The 20131-nt window shown below is 33.0% G+C and overlaps 1 protein-coding gene across 1 annotated transcript; it reads left to right on the top strand.

Moving 5' to 3' along the window:
- Positions 1-1046: 1046 nt before the first annotated feature.
- On the top strand, positions 1047-13037 carry LOC133198063 (von Willebrand factor D and EGF domain-containing protein-like). Its single transcript, XM_061334217.1, has 10 exons — positions 1047-1385; positions 2696-2781; positions 2962-3025; positions 3261-3446; positions 9416-9639; positions 11182-11425; positions 11595-11750; positions 12316-12484; positions 12758-12948; positions 13032-13037. Exons 1-10 carry the CDS (start codon positions 1047-1049, stop codon positions 13035-13037), a joined length of 1665 nt encoding a protein of 554 aa, XP_061190201.1.
- The last annotated feature ends 7094 nt before the right edge of the window (positions 13038-20131 follow it).

The raw sequence follows: 20131 nt of genomic DNA, 5'->3' as shown, positions 1-20131 counted from the left end.
AACGAGGCTGAGTCTAATTATTTCTACCCTAGATATTTTGATAAATTTTTCTGAATTAATTTTGACAATTTCATTTATTGTTTTAAGATTAATTAATCGAATGTTTACCGTCCCAATTTCTTAGGGGGCCATCTCTAAAGATGTCAAATTTTACTATTGGACTCAATGGAAATTTGCTGAAAAAGCGCCACATTATCACATTTTTTTTGTTTTTCTGCCCTACAGGTTTCTTTTTCAGTCAAGTACATAAAAGTTATTGTAAATAGACACCAAATTGTGAAATTTCATAAAAGTCGGCCGTCTAGAAAATTCTATGAATTATTAAAAAGTTTAGTTTTTTAATGCCCAATAATACCTCTCAAAATGCCATATTGCGATATAATATATATATCAGTGCAGATTAATTCTCGGCGCAGATGAATTATTTTGGTAAAAAAAACAATGTTTAGATTCCAAGTATGTTTCTTTTGATGCTCTGTCAATACACAAGCGAGTCATAATGTCATTCTTCAGTGTCATGTGTTGCTTACAAAATCGGAAAAAAGTGCTCTGTCAATACACAAGCGAGTCATAATGTCATTCTTCGGTGTCATGTGTTGCTTACAAAATCGGAAAAAAAGTGCTCTGTCAATACACAAGCGAGTCATAATGTCATTCTTGAGCGTCATGTATTGCTTACAAAATCGGAAAAAAGCGACGTTGTTACAGCCATTTTTCCTAATTGTAGTCGTAAAAGCACATTTTCAGACCCATACACGTTACAGATAATGTTAATTGTGTATTAAAATCACAATACTTAGGAAAGGTGTAATGTCGCACATACGACTGCATGATATTGCAAAGCCGCGTAAAGTCATGCGCACTCGAATTAGACTCGGCCTCGTTACATTTCAACGCTTCTAAGAGCTACGGCACCATTTAAAAAGGAATTATTTTCTATGTTTTTGTTAATATATTTATATGTTCTTTTCATACATTTCTATATTCAGGTCATAAATTCTAGCATAGAACTTGAAAGAAAAGGGTCGGTGAACATTGAACTAGAAATGACAATACCATTTGCTTCAGAATCCCTTTTTATAAATGGCGTTCTACAACCTCTTAGCGACTTAAGCATACACTTGGCTTTTGGAACAAGTGGTCCTTCTACCTATAGTGGTGGCGTTGCATCTAGCCACTGCGAAGTCAAAGTTAAAAGCTTTAATTTTACTGAGAAGCACAAGTATGAAAACGGAGAGTGGAGACAAAATATATCGTTCTCAGTTTATACCCAAGACACAGATTGTTACAACGTTAATAGTCACGAAACCCTGCGGTTGATGACTGGTGGAACAAATGGGGTTGGCAGTAAAATGTTTGAGCAGGTTTCCTTGCCAGATATTCGGGTACGTCGTTTAATATCAGGAAACAATTTTTTTTAATGTTCTGCAAACGACAGAAGAAACAAGTTTTCAGTTTTATTAAGAAGTATTCATCATATACTGTTTATGCACTTTAAATGTTTATAATATCGATACAGATAGGGTTTACCATGAACCAACTTTTATTTGCGTCAACTTTTATTCCCGATTCATGAGGTTGAAATCCATCCCAGAAGATTAGTTTTCGAAACTGAAAAATTACTTTTCATAATTTCACAACTAATTAAATCGTTCGTGGCGAGAAAAATATACACGGTAGAGTAAAAGAACGTCCCAAGATCCCGGCTATATTTTTTTCACCGGATAAAAGCTTATTATTAGTATTATATCGTTCCCCTAAGTTTCCTTCCGCTGAATGAATGTGTTTGTCGTCTCTTATATCCGAGACTTTAAAGCCTATACATTACGTTTAATACCCAAACTATTTGTAACCTCAGTACAATCAAATATGTCACAATGAATTTGAATTGTATTTGAAATAAATTCATTGTCAAACTTAAGAATAACTGGACATCCTGTAAATATTTAGCTCTACTAACCGTACATCAGAAAGGTATGAATGTCAGAGGGTCCGTCATTTCACTGTTCCTCACAAAAGTGCTTTTTCTCTTTCAGTTTGTATGATTTCAATAAAATTGAGCGAGTTAAGCACACCAGGAAACTTACTGAAACCAATATATCCTTTTCTAATTTCTATGAACAACGTCGTCATGATTTGCTGAAAAATAATTTGATTCAAATAAAATAATGGTACCGGAGGTACAACACCTGATGTAAAATGCGCAGATCTGTATATGTTTTTTTCCTTTTAACAAACGATGTTGCCATGGATACTGAATATTGAAAAATCTTTAATTTGCTTTAAAAATATGTAGTGTTAACATTTCTTTTTTAATAAAGTTCTTTACACATTCTGACAAAACGAAAAAAAAGGTTATCCTCTGAATGGAGTATTAATTTCTACAAAAGGTATTGCCATGGTAACTTAAGATAGATTTTTTTTTTATATACTAGTATCACTACGACACCGCCCCCACCCTCAGGTTCCACCAAGCATGTAATTATATAATTATTTAACAAATTTTCTTTAGGATAGCGTTGTGATTATTACTGGAAAAAGTATACGCTATCTTAATGTTTCATAAGCTTATGCTTCCACCTGTCTGAGTTTCATAAGGGACATCTTGTGATTTTTTTCAAGAAATATTAACAGCAGTGTCTCAAATGACAAGAATTTCGAGTATGCTGATAGTATCTTATTGATTTTGCTATAGATACATGTACGAGAAACAAACCAGCAATGGAAAGGACGATCATCTGCAGTAAGAGCAGACCCGCACATGTATACATTTGATGGAAAGTGAGGATTAAATTTTGAAACCTGAAGTTATTACATTAATGCTATAAGAAAAAAAGATCCCTATGCTGTAACGACAGTACATTTTTCACTGGGGATCCTTTAAAAATTAGTGGTAAAAATACAATTGTAACAATCATACCTGGAACGTTTTATGAATTTGTTGTCTTTCTTTTGACACAGATCATATGAATGTCAGACCTCAGGAGAGTTCATAAACTATAGGAATCAACAGCACTTACAATGGGTAAGCATGATAAAGTGTAAATATGCATTCAATAAAAATTGTCTAGTTATTTTAAAGTGTCGGTTAAGTTGCATTTATCTTAAGATCAAACTATGTACAATACTACAACATGCATACAAAATACATACAAATGTTCAAATAAAATATCAGGAAATTCGCCTCCCTGTCCCCAAGAATGATACAAACCTACCTCTCTGCTGCTTTATTCTTTAATCCCTGATATTCATACCTTTAGATTCAGTCAAAGCATCACCTATGTTGGCCGTCTTTCAACGGTGCTTGGTGCGTCTGTGCAGTTGCTGCAAGAGCCGGAAGAGATGTCTTCCTTGTGGATCTCTGTGAGGAAAATGGCGTTATAAACTTTGAGATGTGTGAGGACAATATTTTAAAAGTGACAAAAATTCATGACAAACACTATAAGGTACTCTTTATACTTTAGAATATAATGTTAAAGTCAAAATGCATTTTCAAGTCTGAAGGGCGATCGTTTCACTCGGGAAAGGGTGAAAGCAAATTTTGCCTAGTTTATTTTCAATCTCTGTAGGACAGGATATTTAATTCTAAGGTAGGCAGGAACTCATTTTTGTCCGTAGAAAAATCTGACATGCAAAAAAAGTCAAAACTTGTTTTGAAAACTCTATTTTGTAGGACTGGGGGAGGGGGGTGTGCCACCAGTGCTACAGGGTTCTAAGTTAAGTTAAATTACCATAAGTAAATTATAGCCAGTGGCAAAAGCATTTACTATACAATGTAGCAACATTTAAGATTCACTATCATGCAATTTTCAGAAATTATTCAATAATGGTAAATTAAAGCTCGAATCTAGTGTACGAAGAAGTAAGCAGTAAAACTCGGTTAAAGCGAAGTTCTGGAGACCTGAGAATTTACTTCGCTATATCCGTAATTCGTTATCTTAGTAAAACGAATTTTTCAAATTATACATAGCGACTTCGTGATCGATATAGATTTTTTCCTTCAAGTATGACTACCAAATGAATATATGGAAGCATAAAATACAACAATTTAGCATGGACTTTAACAATATTCGGATGAATAGTATTCTAAATGCATATACTTTGTCACAACCGACCTCAACTGACAAGTTGTGATAGGTTCTTTAAATTCGTATTTACAAACCAAAACAAATAATATTTTGAATGACTTCTTTTTACCAAGAAATAGGAAGATTCATAAAAATTAACAATGGTCTACATATGTACATTAAACGTTGATTACATTACAAGCACACACCCAAGATCACTAAGCATGGGTATAAACTTCTACATCACGGCGTCCAGACCTCATCTGACGAATACCAGCCAACACCCAGTATATTTCAAATATATTTCAAATAACTGGCCAAACTAATCATACGGGTTCGACGAGTATCCGTATGTAGTATATAGTAACATAGACGTAACATACAACTCGGTGACCAATAGAGCGTATATGAAATAAACGATAACTCTTAATGCCAAAATAAAGACAACCCTTAAAACTTATATTAAACATTGATACAATGTCACTTGTGACAATACCTCCCTTCTTAAGACACAAAATGTAATTTTGTGAAAAAAAGGAAAACTATGTACAAAACAAAGTCTTTATGAACATGAACATGCTCAGGACCAACACGACTGAGAAAATCAGCTCCAATATTATCTACATATTTAATAACTTCAGTTCTAAAGTTGAACTCTTGTAGAAAAAAGAGACCATCATCAACTGCTGTTAGAAGCTTTAGTCTTTTGTAAATGCACAAGGGTCTATGATCTGTCTCCACAACAAACGCTACAGCACACAAATAAGCCTGAAATTTTTGTATAGCCCATACGACTGCAAGACACTCTTTTTCCACAACCGAATAATGGTGTTCTCTGTCTAGCAGCTTTCGGCTTGCATATGGAACAGGAAATGTGCGTCCGTAGTGTTTCTGCATTAATACTGCACCAATTCCATGATAAGATGCATTTGTTCTTAGGATGGATGGCTTCGTCAAATCTGGTAATCTGAGAATTGGGCTTTATAGCAACAAGGATTTTAAACTCCTAAGTGAATTATCATGTTTTGGTTTCCATTCTAATTTGTTTAGAACATCTTTCTGGGTTAAGTCAGTCAAAGGAGCAGCAATTGTGGAAAAGTTTGGAACAAATTTTCTATAATAGCCAATCAATCCAAGCAAAGATCTAACCTGCTTCTTTGTTTCTGGCCTTGGCCTTTCTTAGATAGCTCTCCACTTCTTGTTGGTTGGCTGTAGGGTTCCTCCTCTAATAACATGACCCAGGTACTCAAGTCTCGTCTGCACGCTCAGCACTATCTCATATTTTGAGGGTTTTCCTGTTTTTGCGCTTTTCGTAGTCTCTCCAGCACTTTTCTAGGTTCTGTAATATGTTCTTCAAAAGTTTCTGTATGAATAAGAATATCATCAATTAAACTATCAGTATGGTCTACTAAACCTTTTAGAATTTTCTGCATGAACCTCTTGAAAGTAGCTGAGATCCATTTGACATGAAGACTTGAAATTTTTACCCTGATCATATATTTGCACTCGTTAATGTTGGTAAAGAAGGGGAGACATGTGGGTTTTTTTTTGGTAAAAAAAAAAATAATAATACCCACTAGTTTCATATGGTTTTCTAATAAATTATTCAACACATTTCTTGGTTTAAAATACTAGATTTTACAAACACCGTTTAATTGTAGATGAATTAGAGCGTAAATATATAAATTTTCCCTATACTGTTCACAGTTTTACAAAGAATATTGTTCTTTAAAACTAACAACAAAAAATATTGCAAAGTATAAAAACTTACTGAGCTGTCGTATTTTACATTATAAAAACATACTGCCATCACCCTAGCTCTTGCTCTCAACGCCGCTATACACACCACACAGGTAAATGAATTCTAAGATCACTCAGCAGGGAAACAGAACACACCCAAGTTCACTAAGCATGGATTACATTCCAAGCACACACCCAAGATCACTAAGCATGGGTATAAACTTCTACAACACGGCGTCCAGACTTCATCTGACGAATACCAGCCAACATCCAGTATAAATAACTAGCCAAAGACGAGTATCCTTAGATAAATATAGTAACATAGACTAGCGTATAACTCAGTGACCAATAGCGCGTAAATAAAATAAACGATAACTCCTAATGCCAAAATAAAGACAGCATTTACGAATATAAGCAATAACCTTATATTTAACATTGACACAATGTCACTTGTGACATACTTACAAAATCAATGTCAGTTCAATATTAAATAAAATATGTTCGCTATATAAGATGTACATTTCGTTATATTTGACTTCTAGGAGGACACAGAAACAGTTCGTTATAACCGTAAATTTGCTATATCCGCGTTCGTTATATCCGTAATATTTTACAAGGAAATATTAAGAATTTCGCCGGGAATTGCAAAAAACTTCGCTTTATCCGTAAATTCATTATATCCGTGTTCGTACTAAACGAGTCTTATTATAACTGCATGCAGTCAGTAGTTTTTTTTTTTGTAACTCTACTGAGCCAAAGGCTCAAAGACCTAATGCTATGGCCATTTGTGCGGTAAACTTTTTGGAAAATGGGCCATATCTCAAGAACCCCTTTGTAATTTTTTTTTCAAATTTGTCAGAGTATCCTTGGCAAAAGGGCTTTAATTTATACTAAAACTAGGGATATGTCCCTTCAACAAGGGGAGATAATTAGGGAAATAAAAACAAAAGTAGTAGTTTCTAAAAATCTTCTTAAGAACCACTGGTCAGATTATCACCAAACTTACATTCAAGGAAGAGAATATGTTCTATATTAAAAATGTTCAAGGCATCACCCTGGGGCAAAGGGCACTTCAAACTTGACCAAAATTTACATTTTGTTTAATCTTTGATATTTTGCCGACTATAAGGCCAACGATCATCAAATCTTGTCAGCTGATGAATCTTCGGTCCTCATATCATGTTGACTCAAAAGTAGGTCATGGTGACCTACTTTTTGAATTTTGTAGGTATTAATTTTCATTTTGATGCATAATTTGACACTTTGAAGCCTATGATCATCAAAACTTGTCAGTTTATGGCTTTATGCTTCATGGGACCCTGAAGTGTGTCAACCAACAAGTAAATCACCTTGACCTACTTTCTGAATTTTATGGCTTATCATTTTCTAAACATTTAAGGTCATTATTTCATATGCTAAGAGGTTAAGAATCATCAAAACTTGTAAGCTGATGCACCTAGGAGCATTACATGTAAAACAGTTTGATCAAAAAGTAGGTCACAGTGACCTACTTTTTGATTTTTTTTAGGTATTCATTTTCAAATTGTTTACGAGACATAATTTGGATACTTTTTAGCATAGGATCATCAAACTTTATGAGATGATTCATCTTGAGTCCTCGGAGTGTGTCAACCAAAAAGTAGGTCACCCTGGCCTACTTTTGCAATTTCATGGCTTAATTTAAATATTTCAGATACGAATTGGCTTAGAATCATCAAACTTTATCATTTGATGCATCTTGAGTCCTCGCAGAGTATCGACCAAAAAGTAGGTCACCATGACCTACTTTTGCAATTTCATGGCTTAATTTAAATATTTCAGATACTAATTGGCTTGGAATTATCAAACTTTGTCAATTGATGCATCTTAGGTAACCGGAATTTGCAACCAAAAAGTAGGTCATTGTGACTTACCTTTGGAATTTGATGGCTTTTTCATTTAATAATTGGCTTAGAATCATCAAATTTTGTCAGTTGATGCACGTTAAGTCCCTAAAGTGTGTCAACCAAAAAGTGGGTCACCCTGACCTACTTTTGGAATTTGATGGCTTTTTCAGTTACTAATTGGCTTAGAATCATCAAATTTCGTCAGTTGATGCATCATGAGTCTTGAGAGTGTATCAACCAAAAAGTAGGTCACTGTGACCTACTTTTGCAACTTCATGGCTTTATTTGAATATTTAAGAAACAAATTGTCTTGGAATTTTCAAACTTTGTCAGTTGACGCATTTTGGATACCCGGAGTGTGTCATCCAAAAGGTAGGTGACTCTGACCTACTTTTGGAATTTTATGGCTATTTTTCAGATAGTAATTGGCTTAGAATCATCTAACTATGTCAGTTGATGCATCTTGAGTCCTCAAAGTGTGTCAACCAAACAGTAGGTCACCGTGACCTACTTTGGAATTTGATTGCTATTTCCGATACTAATTGGCTTAGAAAGTCAAATTTTGTCAGTTGATTCATTTTGAGTCCTCAGATTGTATCAACTAAAAAGTAGGTCACTGTGACCTACTTTTGCAACTTCATGGCTAAATTTAAATATTTCAGATACTAACTTGCTTGGAATTATCGTACTTTGTTAGTTGTTGCCATACTGTCCTACTTCTGGAATTTCAAGGCTTTATCCCTATATATAGATCACTAAGGGCTTAAAACAAATGAGATTCTAGGTTGTACAATTTTCAGAAAAGCGATTCTAGTCCCTTGGGCCTCTTGTTTTGTTTGTTTGTTTGTTTTTGTTTTTTGTTTTTTTTTGGTTTTGTTTTGTTTTGTTTTCTGAGCCCATAAAATTAAGAATTTCAGTTAGGCTAAATTTCAAGAAAATCCCTATCATATTACTTGTATTACTTTGACAAACAATTCAAAAATATTTCAAGGATGATTTATCTTATAACTTACAATAAGAACAATAGTGGTATGGATTATCTAATGCAGAAGAAATCCAAAATGGCTGACCAACAAAATATTTCTACCCGAGTTTATTGAAAAACATGAAATGAACAAACTGATTGTGGTCCCAAATTTAATAAGATTTTATTTTGGAAAACGTTCAATATATTTTATGAAAATACAGGTTAATTCTCTTGGGACTGTTGCCAATTTTTTACAATTAAGCAGTCATTTAAGCACTTCAAATTTGGAAAGGTGAAAAATCCGAACTGGAACCAATCGATAAATTTTGCAAGTGTTTAATGTGACACACTTGCTTAAATGTATTTTATGGTCGCATTTAGGGAGTATTTCCATTTAATTATTTTGGACATTTATATTTTTAAAGAATCTGCAACCTCCCCCTTTAAGAATCAAATGTTCTTGAAGTCTCAATTAATAATACACTTGTACTTTAGGTACATCTTATGGCTACGAATTTCTGATTTTTCCTCTTTTTTCAAATGTCAAGCTGGCATGTTAAGCTGAAATAGAAAAAATACTTTCGATTCATTTCTCCAGAATCACCGGTTTTCTTTATATTCTAAACTTCCTCTTACCTAAGTTGACATTTTCTGATAAGTTGCCATGATGAAAGGAAAATTAGTTTTTTATGACTATAACAATGTACTCATATCACATTATTCTAATTACCCTCTACAATCAATATCACTTTCAGGTACATTTCCCCACTGGAACGTCCCTCTCTATTTACATCACAGACTGGAATGGGTATTTCATCATTGACTTGGAAATCATTCCGTCTCCGTTGGATATCGGGAAGGCCGAAGGCTTGTGTGGTTACTTTGATGGTTCAATGGAGAACGACTTTAAACGGAGAGATAGTAACATCACAGATAGCATAGACCTGATGTATCCGACCGATTTCTATGATTCTTGGAGGTAAATATTAAAATATCGTGAAACACATTCCTGTGGACTTTTCATTAATATTTTAGACGGAGTCACTTGACCCCGTCTATTAGTTTACTGTCAGCCGAGGCCTCAAAACGGAAGCCATGACGAGAACACATGAATTGATTCTACGCTAAATGAAAGAGTGCTAAAAATGTTAGATCAAAATACAAACTCGCTGGATCAAACTAAAGAGAGTGATATGAAGATTTTCTTACACAAATAAAAGAAGCATTTTGAAAATATTAAACCTGAAAACGTTATGTTGAACCACACTAGTATACAAACTATTCGGCTGCGTAATATTAAAATGCGTACGCGTACTTCTGGAAATGTTAAAATAATTAGACCCTGTGAAATTCGGACAATATAAGAAAAGTTTCTTGACTAGTTACTACTGATTAGACTATTACAGAGTAATTGAAAAATGTGAAGATGTAAATCATATACGGTCCCAATTTTGATGCACCAGATGCGCATTTCGACAAATTATGTCTCTTCAGTGATGCTCAAGCCGAAACGTTGGAAATCCAAAATGTTTAAATCAAAAAGACTTGAAAGAGCTAAAAAGGTGCCAAAGGCTGGAGCCAATTACGTCGAAGGATCAGAGCTATGCATGAGGGAGATAATCCTTAATTTTGAAATACATTTCTAAATTTTAACACAGCAATTAAATGTATATCCGTATTTTCAAGCTAGTACAGAAGTACTAGGTTACTGGGCTGTAGAGACCCTCGGGGACTAACAGTCCACCAGTTTACCCTGTCTTTTTTTTAAACATTAAATGTCCAAAAAATTTTAGTTGGTATCAAACCTCTATATTAAAAAAATCAACATGCAATAATGAAATTTGTAAAATCATGAAATTTATTAGTTTGACCCCATCTTTCAGTACTGTATCAGTACTTTGATTTTATGAAGAGTTTGCCTATGTGTATATTCCCAAATTTATTAAAGATACTTTTCAAGCCCCCGTGATCGAAGAGTAGAGGGCATATAGTTTTTGGCCAATCATCTGTTTGCCCGCAAATAAATTTAGCCAAAACTTTTCAATGATTGGTGCTAATTATAGGGGATAAATATTTCAGAAATGAATTCGTTGCCAAAAGATCTTCTAAAGGGGTGGGGTACTGAGTTTTGACCTCCTGACCTAGGAGTTTGGCCTACTTTAATCAAACTTTAACCTTGGTGATTTTTTAAAAAGTTTTCATTTATTTCAATTGTATATAAATTGTGTCAGAACCTTTCTTTGTGTAGCAACGTATTTGACATTGGGAGTTTGACCTACTTTTGAAAATCTTTACCCTTGGATAAACTTTAGAGCAGTTGGTGCTCGGAATTTCATATTCGAAACGTGTTTTCCTTGTTAGAAAATGTTTCTTTGAGTATCAAAAATTTTAAACTCATGACCTAGAGATTTACCTACTTTTGAAGGGTTTTGATCGTAGGAATGAGCTGCCAAACGGGGGCTAAACTGTTTCACAAACACATCTTGTGGTAAATGATCTTTATACATTTATGGATTTATAGAATACGAGATATTGAGAATCTGTTGAGGGGTGACAGTTCGGTTTATAGCAAACTGGAATCCATATCCAGCATTCAAGTCCCTCAGTGCACTTGTACCGAGAGTGGTAAAACAGAATGTTCCTACAGCACATCCTCACCCTGTAACTCAAACCGAGGCAAACAATATACCTGTAACGTTCATCTTCTGCAAACCAGAAGGCGAAAACGTGACCTACCTGGAAAGACAGTTCAAGAGCCTTTATTGGTATTTCGTTCATTGATATTTATATGTTACTTAAAATGTGAAACTGAAGTAAGAGAACATACTTCAACTGCGATGGTGACCAAAATCTGTCTTGTTACTGCAATTGAATGTTTGGATCATTTATATGACTTGAAAGTATTATTGTCACACAAATGTAACTTTCTTTCAGAGAAACAAACGATCCGTTACTTACGTACAAACAGAAGATTATGCCGAGACAGTCTGCTTGCAGGCTTTTAAAAACTCGACAGAATATAGTACATGTCAGCAGTATGTTACTGATCTCAGTAATGTTACTCTGTCTAACTGTATCGAAGACATCAAGGTAAGATTTACGCTATTTGATACATAACAAACTTAACTTAATCAGGCCACCTTTAAACTTTGTTGTTCATCTCTATAAATGTAAGAGTGAAAAATTCGCGAACGGGACGTAAAACAGCATACACGCAATCAATCAATCTTCAAGTTGAATATTTAATGAAATTAGGTGAATTTTAGATTTTCATGTGAGGTTACAGGGATTTATTGTTTATATTATTAATAACACTCCAATGTCTAGTAAAACGACAGAAATACTTTGTAATATTTTGACAGTATGTCTGTCCGTAATTCCGTCTATCTGTAAAACACCGGAATTCAAAATATCTTTAAATCTCCTCACAGTTTTGCAATAAAGGTTTCTATAACAAAAACATCCAATTGGTTTTGGAGAAAAAGAGTCAAAGGTCATGGACGCAAAGGTGTAATTTATTGCTAATATCTCAAATAAATTGCATTTAACAGCAGGGAATATCAATTTCTTGAACTACCTTTCCATTATTTAGACTCTACTTCAAATTTCGTGTTTGTAAATTTAAGAAGAATAATTTTTATTCATTATATTTCAGTTGACAGGCAATGATAGCTTAACACAGATCCATATTGAAGCTGCTTTACAACAATGCACCGAGTTTGTTTTGTTAAATGCAACACTACAGGAAACAGAACCCAATGTCACGTACACAATACAAAACCTCTGTCCTAGCAATTGTAGCAGTCATGGAACTTGTAATGGAGGTAAGTATTGTCCGTGAGTATCTTGAATAATTTATTTATTGTACTTTAGCTAAAAATGATGTCTAATGTAAAAAAAAAAAGGGTAAAATCTTTTAAATGGGAGTTTCTGAAGTTTGGAAGTTTATTAAAAGAAAAACTTTAACCGTTTTATTTGTAAATAAAATAAAAATAGATATATTAAAAGGAAGAGAAAATACGGAAAAAAAACCATTATCATGACTTGAATTAAAGAAAATAAAAATTCTTAAATATATCTGGTTGATATTTCTGAAGGAAACTGTACTTGTGACACCGGTTATGGGGGAAGTGATTGCTCGTTTGATTTACTCGGTCCGCCTACAGTAACAGGTGTACCCAGTGCTGGTCTGTGTGATCTTTCCAGTAAAGATTGCAGCGAGGCTACTATGTTTGGAAAGTACTTTGTTGAAAATATGGACTCCCTTTGTTATATCAGTGTAAAACAGGTAGGCATTTTTTATTCAGATACTTTTTTAATAGAGTTGTGTAGTTTTTTAAAGAAGATTAACTGAAAGGATTTTGAATATAGTGTTGATCAAAATTTCTATTTCAGGTAAACGTAAACCAAACAACAGTCACAGAAGAACACAGACAAGTAAAGCTACAGGAGAGGACTCTGTTTGAGGGATATTGCCCTCATTCTGTTAACAGCTCTGGCTTGTGGATAACTGAAATAACGTTCAACATCTCTAATGATGGTCTGCGCTTTACTGATACATACCAAATGTATATCTACCAATCTCAATGTCAGGAGTATCATAATGAATCAGGAAATGTATATTTTAGTTTGAAGGTAAGGTATTCTTTGTTCGGATTAATTATGTTGAATATTTTTATCAGTATAATTGTTATGTCAAAGCTTATTGTTCTTATTTCCCAGTACTTCTGTCTGTCGTATTTTTTTATCTTAGGTATTGTGGGTTAAAATTTTATTACTTGTAATAATAATTAGTGTTAGTATACATGGCAAAACTTTGGATCATATTTCATTTCATCTCTTTTGACTTTCCCCCCTCTTCACTGAAGAGATATTTTCCTTGTGATCGGACGAGGGCTTAATATGATTAAAATATTTTTTTGCACAAACTGCAAGTTGATGCCTGTGGTCCTGTGAATATTATATGCTATACTGCATGCGCGGATGTAGAAAAGGGAGGGGTCGGACTACTTAAGGGATTTTCAGAACTTTAAATTTTTATGTAAAGTCACAGACCCAATTTAAACTGGTAATTGTAGTTATGTATCTGAAGAAAATAGACTTAAAACATGACCTGTCATAACATCCTCTCCTCAAAATAGGTTTTTCAGGTTTGATAGACAAGTTGTAATTTTTTTCTTAACCCCCCCCCCCTTTCGGAAAAAAATCCTTGATCCGCGCATGCACTGGAGATTAGAAAAAACTTCATCTGAATGTCTGAGATGCAATAATAAGGTTAGATTTTTTGTCCATTTTTATAGGAGAATTTTTGCTACATCGAAGGAACATGTGTGCGCTCCATGCAACAAAGTACAGTAAACGAATGTTTGATGTGTAACACAACCGTTAATCAATACGAATGGACTGTGTATGATTGTAAGCCTACATTTAAGAAACACATCCATGTATTCTAATTAAACCATTATTTTTATTCATTTTCTTTTAAATAGTTTAAATAGATGTGCAACTTAGGATGAAATGAACATTGACCACGTTATACTGGTTTGATATCAGTCTAGTTTCTTTCAGATTGTAAACAAGGAACAGTTACCGCCGACAAAAATTCCTCTCCATCTTCAGACCAGCTTATGACAATCATAGCTGTCGCGTGCTCTGTCTGTGGATTGGCAGTATCTGTAATCACTGTTATAGTGATTTTGAAAACGTGCAAGAAATTGTAAGTAAATTACAATTATTATCTATTTTTAATCCTTATGCATGCATTGAACTTTGAAAGTTTGTTTCATTTTTTTTAATTCGCTTTGATTCGCCGTACTAAAGTAAAGAAATGTTCATTTTTTGAGCAGAGTTAAACAGAAGCTAGGCCAATATATTTTTGATTGAATTGATTGAGTTATATTTGAAAAATATTGAATTAAATGAAAATACATTAAAGAGCACATTTTAGGCCCCAGGATAAGTATTAAATGTTTCCCATTCTCTAATAGATTCACTGCACAACTTTCATCTCACTTAAATTTAAAGAAAAAGGTGTATAATAATTCTCAGACCTCAAAGTGTCTCATTCTTTTTATTTCATCATGTTTTATTTCACAGAGAAAAAAAATAAATATTCTTTTGCATAATAGAATTAACATAAAACACAAAATATGGATACTGGAACTAGTATTCTAATTCCCTTTCCTTGGGTCAGGATAGAATTTCTATTATAAGAAAAATATTTAAAATGAGGTTGAGTTTATTTTATTGATATTGGAGTAAGAAAATAACATCTGCTTTGTATTAGTAGGAATCCGGAACGATCGGTAAATCCCTCCTCTTTCGAGTTTTTGAGATGACCCCTCTATGTTTTTTTTTGTACAGGACGAAAACGAACCAAATCTTCGACACGAGAAATTTGGACAACTGATGGCTAGGAAGACATTGAGTGTTGCAAAATTATATCAATCCTTAACCACTTCAACTTTGCATCAAGTGTTTTGAATCTCTTTTTTGCTTTTAGAAACGAAACAAAAATATTGTGTTTTACAATATGGACTAAATTCTTTTGACCTCTATCAGTCCATGACTTGTTGATTACATTTAAAAGTTGATAAATCAGTTGTTGGGGTACATTTTTTGTAAATACGGTGTTTTTTAACTTCATATTTGCTATAGTGTATAATCAGATGACGACGACTTCAGAAGCAAAAAATGGATTATAATCCAAACAGAAGAAATTTAAAAAATAATTCCTGTTATAAATAACATCTTCTTGCTATTCTTAGGTTTCTTTTCCACTTTAAGTTTTTTTTTCTTACTGGTTTTTGTGTACAGGATTTCTCAGAAATCTTTCACTCGATTGTTATAGAACTTTAAAGATTGATGAACTATCAAATTATCTGCTTATTTTTGTTTTATTCTGATGACTTTACATCAGCCCAGGAGTAACAGCCGATTTCGGATTTCAAGAAGGAATTCGATCCTGAGCTCGAGAGCAGAGTTTCGTCTGAACGTCTATTTCTTTTCTAAAATTCTGCATATTTTAGTTCTTACAATAAATTTGGATTCTACAATGCGAAATAAACTATATTCAATTAAAACCCCACGAATTGAATTCCATACAAGAAGCATTAAGTAAAGAACTATTTTTGTGGCGGAAGCTTATTTTGGACGAAAATGATCAATTGTTCTCTTTCGAAGTATTGAAAGTACTGTTAAGTTTCGAGTCATATTTTTCCGTGCAGGCTGCACACACAGTTATTTTGTGAAATGAGATTGTTTTGTTGGTCTCAACTTAAATATTATATTAAATTAATTATGCATTTTTTCGTCATATTGTGTCAAATTTAGCAAATATGTTGTGAAACGCAGAAAAATAGCTTAAATTTTGCTTTAAATTAACACATTATACATTATGTAGTAAAATATAAGAATTACAATAGAACATTTTTGATTTTCGTTTCTGAATATATATGATAACTTTGGCCATTGTGCTGAAATTCAGTAATAGTTTAAGACTTTTTAAAAATGTATTGCTTGTTAGATTTTAATGACAGAAAAATGACATTTCTGAGTGCAGAAAGATCAAATAATTGATTATGCAAAGTAATTTGAAATATTTTCTAAGTCAAAAAATTTTAATATGTCTATTAAAGCTAGAATAAGACTGTATTTGGTCGCATGACTTATTTGGATAAAATATTGGAAAAAAAATTTTATAAGGTGATTCATGTATAAGATGCAATTGCAGTTCAAGGTCATATGAAATGCACCGTACATTCCTACTTTTTTGTTTTTAATTAAGCTATGTGTAGAACTAAAATATACTTGACAAAAAGTTCATAAGACTTTTTATAGCAGGATGAAACATCTTGAAAATGACATTTTGTCCGAGCATTTTCTCAAAAAGGGTTTAAGGTATAGTCCTGAAAATTTTAAGGATGATTTTATCTTAACTTGTAGATATGCATTTAAGATTTTTTCCGGACTCGCTTTCTTTGTCCACAGTAGTCAAGAAAAAAAGTACTTTTTTCAATATTTCTGATATTAGTATAATATAATAGATTCTGATTAGAATGCTTAATATATTATTCATTTGAACATTATTTCATATTATAGATACGCAGTACAGTTAAGGCAATATTTTCTATAAAAAGGCACCAAAAACGAGACACTTAAAGTTCAACCGTCTTATTTTTTACCATGAAACTCTATCTGAAATATCTTAATGGCTTTATGAAGAGTTTGTCCATCGCTTTTCACCTCGGTATTTTTTGTCATCATGTGACCCTCTACAGTCACGTGAGCTCCGATTTTAGGTCAAAATATGAAATGTCAAATTTAACCAAAAAGTGCAAGGGCAAGGCAAACTATATTTGAACTGTACAATGTTTCATTGTGTCCCTTAGTATCTATCCTGTCGAAAAACTGATGCTCATTCAGTCAGATTTCTGAGATATATAAGTTATTCATTGAAAACAAACACCAGTATTCAAAAAAGGGGTATTTTTCATCATTTAATCGGAAATTTTGAATTGCCTAATGAATTACAAAGAAATGAGCATCACTTTTTAAAAACTATACAGTAAAGTAAAGAATTTAAAATAAAAACCTACCTCTTGGGTTGTCGCCTTGCCCTTGCACTTTTTGATTAAAAATTGGAATCTTAACACATTCATTCTAAATATAGTTTTCAAACGCATCATTGACCCAGCATGGGAGATAACTCTGTGATATATATACTTAATAGAGTTTGTGTACCTCGGAAATTTTGAACAAATAATACGTACGGACTGTGTTGGGCTTTATTTCATTAAATCAAATTGGTATGCATAAAAAAATCCTTGACTTTACTTTATTTTGTATATCTTCGTTCTTTTATACGATACACAAGACGTATTTGACACCTACCGCATTTCCTCCGTTCGTCAACAATAGGCCTAAAATTTGCCGCAGCATCATGTAAATCAATTGGAAAATGCCCATGGTTAAAAATATTGAAAGATTCAATCATTTGTAATAAAAAAATAGACAGCTGCTATCAATGATAAAATATTTATTCTCCCCCAGTAGACACACACACACAAAATCTCCAACAGAACTTAGGTTTTTTTGCTTGTTTTGTTTGTTTGTTTTACATATGTGATTATTTTAGTTATCAAACCTTCAACTGTTTAGGGATTCTAGACTACGTGAAAAGTTTTAAGAACAGGAGGAAGGGACTGGGGTGGTTACTCCTGTATTTAATAACCTGTTTTCCTTTCTACACATAGTCGTCGGAAGCAAATTAAAAGGGGGGGGGGGGCTAAACCAACGAAAAAAGGTAAGCCCCAATTTTCAATGCCTATATTATGTATAACTTTGCAAAAAAGTGGGGGGGGGGCTAAGCCCCCCCCCCCCGGTTCCGACGCCTATGCTAAAGATCTACCCCCCTCCCCAGTTTGCCTCTCGCTTCTTTAATACCATTTACCTTACTTGTATGTAAGAAATAAATTCTTAAACAGTGTTTGCATCAGGTTTTATTTTTTGGGGTATTTAGCACAAATCACATTGTGGGAGGGGGGTTTAGTCTCATTTTTTTGAGTTATTATCAATCCATGCGCAAACAAGATAATCATAGTAAAACTTTGTAATCAAGAAACATAGCTGTTAAAGAACAGGTGAACACAATATACATGCTGAAATTTAGATCTTGTTAGTACCCAAAAACACAGACAGCCGCGTAGCCAGAATGGAAGTGAAATGTACGCAGAGAACGGCTGGGGTCCGCTTTGAGAACCCCCGTTGGTCCAGGGCGAAGCCCTGATGAGGACCTAGGGGCAAAGTCCCTGGAAACTCATGGTTTTTTTTTACCAAATATTTCATTCAAAATCATGCCATTTCCATCTTCTTTAGAAAATACAAGACATAGTACTTAATATTGTTTTTATCACAAAGTTAAATACTTCCGTGCAAATTTATTGTACAGAGGCTGAATATTTTTAAAAATGATATATTGGTATCATCTACTCTTTTTTAACTTTCAACAACAAATTTAATTAATTTCAATTATTAACAAAAATAATGTTATATTTCAAATCATATTCTAGTTTATCACAGCATTCAAAGGTTGATATTTTCTCAAAGATCTTTAAAAAAAATTATCAATGTGTTGTAGAAGAATTACAAATTAATAAATGTTTAATTTGGTTGTGGCAATGATTTAATAAAACATTAGAATTTTTTTTTATAAAGGCATGGTAATATAAAATTTGAATTTGAATCGAAACAGTACGAGATAAAATAATTTGAAACACAAATATTTGCTGAATGGTGTTGATATTTTTTCTCTTCTCACAAATCTCTCCCTTCCTTCCCCCCATCCCATTTTTTTCATTTTAAAACGATGTGTACACGTCTGCGTATTTGCGTATAGTTAGCTACGCGCCTGTCAGAATACATTCAAGTAAAGATATTCAAATCTTAACAGCCTTCAAGCTTTCACACCATTGTACTGTTAAAAATTCAAAGTATTATTTATCTAGAAAATTTATTTAATTAAAAACAGCTTTTCAAATTCAAAGGCAGGCTGTGAAGGGATTTCTGAGCAGGTGCAAAATATTTTAAACAGTCCACAGTTCAAACAGTTCTTCTGGATGAAATCAATTCTGAAAACAAAATGAAATAGCATTATGGAAAGTTCATTGGTGTTTTAAAAAAGTGATACTCAAAACAATGCATTGAGTAACATGGAAAGCATATACATGACTCTACTATTTTTATTATCAAAACATTTCAATAATCTTGCTAGGAATATGTATGGTTTAGAGCTTATATGGAGCATACCTTTTCATTTTATTGGTGGAAATACTTCCTGCCAGAATGAATTGTTCAAATTATTTGGGAGTAGCTACAATACAATATGTATGTAATGAGTGAAAAACATAATGATTACCATTGTAGAATGAAATGACATTGCATTGTACAAAACAAACCATGCTATACTATATTTTCTGAAATTCATAAAATAAATGGAAGCAAACTTTTGATACAAAACTTTTCTAGGAAATTAAAACCTATGACATTTGCAAAAGTAGAATTGATTTGATTGATACTTAATTTAAGTAAAAAAAAAATCAATATACTAGAGATAACATTAAATTCTTTCACCTATACAACATTAAAAAAAAATTTAACACTGGCATACTATGAAATTAATGTGAAATGTTTTAGTGTGATCATACCCAGTGGAGAAATTGATGCATCTATTTTGATAGTTCTAGCTGATGTAAATGCCAGTTTTAACCAGTTCTGTGACAGCTACAATGACAAAGGAATTATACATATAAACAACACATAAATACATGTATATACATATAAGACTGACTTAATGTACATGTAGTCAGACAAATGAAAATTCAAACATTTTATCTTCATTAATGTAGAAATTCTACAAATTTACAGCCTAGTGATACAGATAGTAAAAGTTCTATGATGAATTTAAAATATGA

The sequence above is a fragment of the Saccostrea echinata genome, unplaced genomic scaffold (genome assembly GCF_033153115.1).
Source record: "Saccostrea echinata isolate AGI-Se365-2 ecotype Australia unplaced genomic scaffold, CSIRO_AGI_Sech_v1 ptg000033l, whole genome shotgun sequence".
Taxonomy (NCBI): Eukaryota; Metazoa; Mollusca; class Bivalvia; order Ostreida; family Ostreidae; genus Saccostrea; species Saccostrea echinata.
Note: the sequence above shows the minus strand (reverse complement) of the source record. Positions and strands in the feature narration are given on the sequence as shown.

Bases quoted from the DNA above. Each gene is read 5' to 3' on its own strand.
- LOC133198063 (XM_061334217.1), top strand. From the start codon at position 1,047: ATGACAATACCATTTGCTTCAGAATCCCTTTTTATAAATGGCGTTCTA. The intron at 1,386-2,695 runs GTACGTCGTTTA...ATTTTGCTATAG, and splicing joins TTTCCTTGCCAGATATTCGG to ATACATGTACGAGAAACAAA. The intron at 11,426-11,594 runs GTATTTCGTTCA...ACTTTCTTTCAG, and splicing joins CAGTTCAAGAGCCTTTATTG to AGAAACAAACGATCCGTTAC.